The 8,902-nt window shown below is 42.6% G+C and overlaps 1 protein-coding gene across 2 annotated transcripts in view; it reads left to right on the forward strand.

Annotated features, from left to right (window-relative positions):
- Xpo4 (exportin 4) overlaps positions 1 to 7,238 on the forward strand; it is an 80,753-nt gene extending 73,515 nt beyond the window's left edge. For both annotated transcript variants that reach the window (XM_032917292.1, XM_032917293.1), the window contains 6 exons: positions 414 to 594; positions 1,230 to 1,348; positions 2,545 to 2,675; positions 3,373 to 3,490; positions 4,453 to 4,545; positions 7,016 to 7,238. In XM_032917292.1, coding sequence (XP_032773183.1) covers positions 414 to 594; positions 1,230 to 1,348; positions 2,545 to 2,675; positions 3,373 to 3,490; positions 4,453 to 4,545; positions 7,016 to 7,213 — 840 coding nt within the window. In that variant the 3' untranslated portion in view covers positions 7,214 to 7,238. The remainder of the gene's footprint in view (positions 1 to 413; positions 595 to 1,229; positions 1,349 to 2,544; positions 2,676 to 3,372; positions 3,491 to 4,452; positions 4,546 to 7,015) is intronic.
- The last annotated feature ends 1,664 nt before the right edge of the window (positions 7,239 to 8,902 follow it).

Here is an 8,902-nt window from a genome sequence, read left to right on the forward strand (position 1 = left end):
GAGATTAAAGGTGTACTCTACCTCGTCCAGCTCCTTTTATTGATGCAGTGTGTGTGTGTGTGTGTGTGTGTGTGTGTGTGTGTGTGTGTGTGTGTGTGTGTGTGTGTGTGTGTGTGTGTTAGAAGTCAAGGGTGGGTCTTGACCTCACTTTCCGAGACAAGCACTTACTAACTGACCCTCTGGCTTACCAAGCCAAGCAGGCCAGAAGAGCTGGCTCTCTTGTCTTCTGCTCCTTGGTACTAGGATCATAATCACGCACCACCACTGGGGGCCTGTGCTTGTTTGGCAAGTACTTCACTGACTCAACCCTCTGTTGTTGTTAGAGTAGAGCTACTATTGTAACTTAGAGTAAACTCACACGGACTCGTCTGCTGAGTCCTACCGAGCTATACCACTTCTCATGCTTCCTTCAGTCCAGAGCCATGCATCTATATGAAGCCTGCCTCACTCTGTTACAAGTGTACTCTAAGAATAACTTAGGGCGGCAAAGGATAGACGTTACGGCGGAAGAAGAGCAGTACCAGGACCTGCTTCTCATCATGGAGCTTCTCACCAACCTTCTCTCAAAGGAGTTCATAGATTTTAGTGACACAGGTAAAGTCTCTTTACATTTGTGGTTATTATTTTTGATAAAGCCACAGGCTACTTTCTCCCGGTAAAGTCCCATGAAGAAGCTCATTTTTCAAAAAAAAAAAAAACAAAAAAACCAAAATGGAAGTAGATTTCTTTGGTTGAAGTAAAGCTCTTTGGTTGTTTTATAGAGAGAACCTCGTATCATGCATTCATGGTCGGAGATCCTTTTACTTCTGTCGAGGTTCTCTAAGCTGGACTGTAGCAGCCCACATTAGTCACTCGTCCAGTGGTTGAATTGTTCTTGCTCTGTTGACTTTGTTGGCTCATTTCTCTTGTTCACTGTCTGCCCTGCTAGTTTCGTAGTTCAATGATAGGCTTGCCCAAACTAGCTGGAGGCGCTGCAGTTAGCCGCAAGGGCGTTACTATTAACTTTGATTTCGAGAATGTCTTTTGCCCTTACTTATATGCTGTTACTGTTGGGGTGCTCAGATTCCCCAACAATAATGCAAAGGGTGGTGTGGGCTGGGCTTATCTGATTTCTGTTGTCCACTAGTGGATTTCTTGGGTCTTTAAGCTTGACTGTTCATGTTTTCGGAAGGAATGTGAGCTTTGGATATTGAAGTCACGACTGCACAAGTATGCTTTTGTTTTGATAGATGAAGTGTTTAGAGGCCATGAGCCAGGACAAGCAGCAGGCAGATCCGTCTCTGCAGCTGACGTCGTTTTATACGGAGTAAACCTAATTCTGCCCTTAATGTCACAAGATCTTTTGAAGGTAATTAAAATGATATGAACATAAGAATATATTATTAGCATATTAATATTTCTATTTCTATATTTCTACTACAGTTTACTATACCTACCTCTTAGTGCATGGGCCTTAGTCCTGTGTGTGCAGATAATTAGTGACTCATTTCATCAGGAACTACCACAGGAAAACAGTTCTGCTGGCAGTTCTAATTCTCTTAGAATTCGTCAGTTTGTAAACTTTATTCTTGGCTAAAGGAGCAGCAACAGTGGCTGTTTTCTAGGCACTTCATGTAGAAATGTGATAATAGAAACCAAGGTAAATTAAAAAAATTTTTTATACATTATGGCTGTATTGTGCCTTGGTTCTATCAGTTAGTATTAAGGGTAGGTGGCACAGAGGTTGCCTTTTATTCATTCCAGAAGCGCGCTAGGAGAGACGAGTGTGTGTTATCACAGAAGGATAAGGAAGAGCAAGGCTGTACTAGAGGAGAAGGGTGTGTGTCTATGAGTGTACCGCAGGAACACGTGCCCCGACTGTATCTGATATGGTGGGTGGGACAGGTACTGGGCAGGAGATGGAGACAAAAGACCTAGTTAGGGCTAACTCTTCAGGCTCTCCTGTGTCCTTTCCTCCCTGAGGAATGTCTATTGGGCAATGCCTGCCAACCCATCAACCAAGAGATTTTGTAACTACTCTTAGGATGTGAGAGTTTACTCAGCTTTGTACACTGGTTTGCTTTTACTGTTTTTCCATTCTACTAAGTCAGCCGTTGTAGTAAACATTCGGTGCACATTCTCTCTGTGGTTAGACTAGGTTGCCTGCTTTCCCCCGGTTCTTCAGGGTTGTCCAAGTAGAAAGATGGGAAAGGACTGACTACTCTACTCTATGCATAATGTGTATCAGCCTCACATGTTTTCTAACACATTTACATGGGGATTAACACATTTACTCGTTTGACTGCTTTGTTTATTTGTTCAGGGTCAACATAGAACACCAGGACTGTTCTGTATCTCCCATTAGCCTCCAGGAAGAGAATTCTTTCCACTATGCATCATTCCAATAACAACTACTGAAAGATTCCCTTTACTATAATGTATTTTTACAGGTCATAATGTTTTCCATATTTTGTGTACATCTTGAAAATTGTTACACTGGTTATGAGCTTGTTTTTCGTTTTATTAAACAGTATTAAACAAAAATATTTAATATTTCTTTTTCAGTTTCCAACCCTTTGTAATCAATATTACAAATTGATCACATTTATTTGTGAGATTTTTCCTGAAAAAATACCCCAGCTTCCTGAGGATCTGTTTAAGAGTCTGATGTATTCCCTAGAACTAGGAATGACATCGTATCCTTTAAATGAACATTGTTACTAGGGGAGGGAAATTCTTATTTAAAGTTTTTAAAATGATTGTTTTTCTTTTGTAGCTCAATTTGTAACTGCTTTAATTCTTTTACTTTTTTTACTTTTCTTTCTTTTTTTTTGTTTCTGTTTTTGTTTTGAGTCAGGTTTCTCTGTGTAACCTTGGTTGTCCAGGAATTCACTCTGTAGACCAGGCTGATTCTAAGCTCAGATATCCACCTGCCTATGCTTACCCAGTACTATGATCAGAGGTTTGCACCACCATACCCAGCTCTAATTCTGTTTCTTTTGACAGTTTCTGTGATTTTTTTTTTCTTTTCATACATCTAGCACCTAGCCCTCTGGTCATTCCTTCATGTAGGTCATGTGATATATTGCAGTTGGTTCTGTAGTCTTAGTTTGCTGACATTATAATGTCATCATTTGTATAATCATCTGCAGAAACAAGCTAGACATCACTGGACCTGGGAAACTCTCAGAGACCATCTAGTGTGGGAGGCCATCTAATATGCAAATACTTCTTTTCTAACTCAGTTGAGACATTGTAATCTGGCCTACCCCCACCATCTGTATTCTTTCCTACAAAAAGTCCTGTGTAGAATGTAGCTGTCATTTTTTTTCTTTGATCTTTCATAAAGTCAGGTATGTCTGATATAATTTGCTCTTTGACCATTGTGTTCAGAATGAGTTCAGAAGTATGTCAGCTCTGTCTCGAGGCCTTGACACCATTAGCTGAACAATGTGCTAAAGCACAGGAAACGGAGTCACCACTTTTTCTAGCAACACGACACTTCCTTAAGGTAAGATGTTTGATGGGTAAATTGGAGAATCATCTGATCATCTGTTTAACCAAGCTGAGTGCCATTGCCTGCCATGGCACCTAACCAGGACGCTGAGACTCAGTTCCAGATTGATCAAGGCCGTCCTCAAACTAGGAAGAGAGAACTTTTTTATTCGTAGGTTTATGGGCGTTTTGTCTGGTGCCTGTGGAAACCAGAAAAAGACATCAGACCCCTGGAACTGGGTTTACAGGCGTTTGTGAGCTACTGTGGATGCCGGGGATAGAACCAGGGTCCTTTGCGAGGGCAGCCAGTGCTCTCAACCCCTGCGCTATCTTAGCAGGCCCATGGAACTCCTGATTCAAATGAATCTGGGAAGAGGAAATATTTTATCCACTGTTTTTTGTTGTTGTGTGTTGGTTTGATTTGATTTTGGCTTTTTGAGACAGGGTTTCTCTGTGGATCTTTGGCTGTTATGGAACTTGCTATGTAGTCTATGCTGGTCTCTAACTCAGATTTGCTTCCCTCCGTACCCTAAGTGCTGGGATTGAAGGTGTGTAGAGACCAGTACCTCAGGAACATGTTCTCTTCCCCTTGTTTTTTGTTTGTTTGTTTTGTTTTGTTTTTTAAGACAGGGTTTCTCTGTGGCCCTGACTGTCCTGTAACTCACTCTCTAGACCAGGCTGGCCTTGAACTCATAGACATCTGCCTGCCTCTGCCTCCTGAGTGCTGGGATTAAAGCCGTGCCCCACTGCTGCCTAGCCCACTTTGGATCCTTGAATGATGCTGTAAATATTATGAGGAATTTGATACTTTTAATTTAGATTCCACAGAAAATAACATCTGTGTGTTTTCCGAGGGTTAAAAAAAGATTTGGTGAATAACTGGTTAATGTAAGAAGTAGACTATAACCTCCACCCCGTTCAGACCAGAAAGGGCTAGAGATGTAAGTAATTCTTGTATGTTTCATTATGTGCTTGCAGCTGGTTTTTGATATGCTGGTCTTACAAAAGCACAACACAGAGATGACGACCGCGGCAGGAGAAGCGTTCTACACGTTGGTGTGTTTGCACCAGGTACTCGCCCCCTTTGCCCTCCAGCTCTGACACATGAGCCACAACCCAGGGAGGCTTCTCCGCTTCCTCATGGGCTCTAGGATTATGTTTCATATTCATAGGCAATCTGTTTGTCAGATCAAAAGATCCCGTCTCTGATGCAGTCTCACCCAAAAACTCGGCTTTAATTGCTTGTGCTAGGAGCCCGGTACATGTACACAAGAGAGTGATTGATGTCTTTGAGGAATTCAGATTTCATAAAGTGGCAAGGTGAATGAGATTGGGAGTATAGAGAGCAGAGCATTATTTTGTTTAGTGATTTGGAAACAATGGTTTTTTTTTGTGTGTGTTTGTGTTTTTGTTTCTGTTGTTGTATTGAACCTTAAAGATCCTAAAACATCATTGCTATGGGATTAATGTAACAGAAGCCCACCAGCCTCCTAATTGTGAAAAATGCCTATCAAGTATGTAAAAGAACAAGCGGGGGAAGTGTGTGGCTTAATTTCCCATTCCCCTCATACCTTAGTGTGCCCAAGTGATTGGTTGGAGAAGCTTTGCTGTCCTAAAAGTAGAGTTTTCAGATCCTAACTCGTAAAGTCCCCCCTTCTTCTAGACAATGTGTTATTTTTTTGTTGACCCTTAAAGTTGTAAAACATCATTGCTGTGGGATTAATGTGACAATGTGTACCAGAGGCTAAAAGTGCTCTAGGCCTTCCTTTCTTGTGCTGTGCTCTTGTGGCAACTACTTACAAGTATTTCCTTTCAGGTGTGCACTCCTTCTCTGTCACACTGGTTACTGAAGCACCATTGGCTTCTTTCCCCATGGGTATAAGCCAGTCGTACATTCTAATTTCCTTGTCCAGAGTCTTTAGACTTTCCATTTTAGAGAAGCTCAAAAGGGCCTGGGAGGGTGGCTCAGAGGGTGCTTTAGGTACTTTTCAACCAAGCCTGATGACTTGAGTTCAGTCCCTTAGTCCTATGTACATGGAAGGAGAGTACCAACTATGCAAGTGTTTTTACTTACACACACACACACACACACACTAAAAAAAATCTAAAATGCTTATTAGAAATAAGACAAGCGGGGTTGGGGATTTAGCTCAGTGGTAAAGCGCAAGGCCCTGGGTTCGGTCCCCAGCTCCGAAAAAAAGAAAAAAAAAGAAATAAGACAAGCATAGTGCACATGGAGGAACCAACCCATGGCTCCAGCTGCATACGTAGCAGGAGGATGGCCTTGTTGGACATCTATGGGAGGAGAGGCCCTCGGTCCTGGGAACGCTTGATGCCCCAGTGTAGGGAATTGCCAGGGAGGGAAGTGGGAGTGGGTGGGTGGATGGGGAGCAACCTCATAGAAGCAGGGGGAGGGGATTTGAAATGTAAATAAATAAAATATCCAATTTAAAAAACAAGACAAGGGGTGGGGATTTAGCTCAGTGGTAGAGCGCTTGCCTAACAAACGCAAGGCCCTGGGTTCGGTCCCCAGCTCCGGAAAAAAAAGAAAAGAAAAAAAAAAGAAGAATAAAAAAAACAAGACAAACATGGTGAAAAGAGAGGACCAACACATATAGCACATACCCATAAATAAGGTTTGAGGGTTTTGTTTGTTTTCTTGAAAGACAGAAAAAAAGAGAGTGGACACTTTGGAACAGTGGTATGATTCCTGCTGCCTGGCCCAGAAGCAGGACTGTTTCTTATGTAAGATTATCCTGGCCTCCTGAGTAGTCCTGTCCTTTGCAGAGGGCAGTTCAGGCAGCCACCCTGGTTCTGTTGTAGCTAGTGGGGTGGGGGGTTGGGAAGCTGTACCCTACTTCTCTTTGTCTATATAATATCTGATTTCCTGGTTTGGATGCTGTGCTATTCCGAGAAGCTCATGAACATTAATAGTTCTCCATAGTGCTTCTCTGTCCTAGGTCACTTCCCTGAAGTCCCTGTACACTCACCTGTATACTAACGCTATGAGAGTGGATAATAGAAATAGAAGATGCCGCCACTGCATTATCCCAAGCCGCTGCTACAGTGCTGGCGTGACTTTCAGAGTGTTCTCTCTACTTTGAGAGAGCTCTCCACCCTTCTCCATGCTCCTGCCACCCTCAGAACTGGGAAGACAAGGTTTTAGCCTGAGCCACTGGAGAACTGTTCACCTTAACATTTCAGGCACAAAATGCAGATGAACCAGAAGAGGCAATACTACAAAGCTGGGACCACGGGGGTTTGGAGCCAGAATGTTTGTACTCGTGCTTTACAGCAGTGTGATTTTCAGTCTATTACTTAATCTGGCAGAACCTTAATCTGTAAAATGGGAATGTTAATAGTGTCAATTCCAAAGTAGCATACATATTAAAATAATTAGTGCATAGATAGGGCAAGAACAAGACCTGAACACTGAACTGTCAGAAAGAGGTTTTGTCTGCCCTGCCTCAGAACCAACCCCACATTCCCTGCTAGGATCCCCAGTGAAAACATTCTTATGGCTGCCTTATTTCTTCTGCAGGCTGAGTATTCTGAACTGGTTGAGACATTACTATCAAGTCAACAAGACCCAATCATTTACCAGAGATTAGCAGATGCCTTCAACAAGCTCACAGCGAGCAGCACTCCTCCTACCCTGGACCGGAAGCAGAAGATGGCCTTCCTAAAGAGTTTAGAAGAATTTATGGCAAATGTTGGTGGTCTCCTTTGTGTAAAATAAACAACAGAGCTATATGCTTAACTTAGATCCTTTCTGCAAAGTGCACTGAATTGCTGAAAGTTGACTCGAGTCTTGTCCTGTTCCTCAGTTCGTTTGACCATTTTGGATTTTGGCAAGCCTGAGACTTTGTGGAGTTCGGTGAAACAGGAGAGGTCAACTTGAAATCAGCTTCGTCATTAGGTGTTAGCCATGATCTGCCATATATCTGTCTTCTAGATTCTGAATGGTGATTTACATTTTTCAAAATGCAATTCCATATATGTGCAAACAGATATGGGCACCATGAAATTCATATTCAGTGCCTTTTCCCCTTTATCAAAGCATAGGTGGCTAGCCAAAGTTGATATGTTCTCGGCATTAGTTTTCAGAATGCCCATAGATTCCTCATCATTTGAGGAGCTGGCTGTAGGAGGGGATTCTTGGGTCCTACTGTGCATCATTAGAAGATTTGATCGTTGGACTCTAGAGTATCCATTTTACTAAGCTCCTCCCCTCCATTACCCTAAAGTTTGGAATCGATGCGAGAGATGCTGAAAGCATGTAACAGACTTTGTGCTTTCCAATGCTTCCTACCCTCGGTGACTCTAATTACGCAGGACGTCCGTCTTCCCACCTCCTCCCTTTCCTTTGCTTTCGTCTCACTGTTGCAGGTTTTGTGTAATTATTTCAGGTTTCTAATCAGACTGTGATGCCTGAACTTGAGGAAAGTACGTGTATATTTCTGTTCCGTAAAGATGACTTTAGGAACTGTAGCCATTTCATTGCCTTAATTTTAAGAGGAAGAGACAAACCAGATTTGTTTAGATAGAAATTTAGTCTTGACACTTAAGAGTTGGCTTTGGGTATTAGCTGCTATGAACCTCTTGCCCCTTTGATTATGTATTTATGTGAGTTTATCAGTGATGTGGAAGAGCATCCTGGCGTGGTTGCCTTTCTCAGTGTGTTTCTGTCCAGCCACACAGCCCATATCTACTCTGAATGGCTTGCTTAAGCAATAACTTTTTAATGGGTGTGAATTACTAATTCGCACAGACTATTGCACATTGGGGCACTAGGGGCAATAATTATGCGAAAGTGGGTGTTATCCTCATGGCACGGGAGCTGCACTAATTCATTTTCAAAGACTTAAAAATATAACGTTAGCCACCCATTAGCCAGGCATGGTTGTGCATGCCTGTATTCCTGGCATTTAGGAAACTGAGTGTGAAGGCCAGGCTAGTCTGGGCTACAATGTATGATCCATCTTTAAAAAAGAAAAAGAAAAATTCTCTTTAGATCCTCTGGCTTTTCTAATCAGGATTTTTATACTGCTCCCATGCTCCTCTTAATTTTTGTGTCAGCTTTAATTATGAAAATGAAAACTCATTTATAAACAGCAGGCCTCTGACACTGCCCACTGCAGGACCAGTCACAACGCGCAGTGGCAACTGGAGGCCTCTGACCTAGGTGCATCTGAGACTGCCATGGAAGGGCAGGCTCCTCTGCTGTTCTTGACGCCTCTCTGCTGAACCATCCAGCAGGTACTGTCCTCTACCTGAACTGCACAGTGCGTGCATCTTAATACTGATGCTCTGCAAGTTTTGTGTAACTCTGTATACGCAGAGCATCTGAATTACACCCATCCTGTACCTGTGATGGTAGGTGTGCGAGGACGCAGAGTTTAGGGCCATACTCTTTGAGAGTCCTTTC

This window comes from Rattus rattus, chromosome 12 (assembly GCF_011064425.1).
Source record: "Rattus rattus isolate New Zealand chromosome 12, Rrattus_CSIRO_v1, whole genome shotgun sequence".
Lineage (NCBI taxonomy): Eukaryota > Metazoa > Chordata > Mammalia > Rodentia > Muridae > Rattus > Rattus rattus.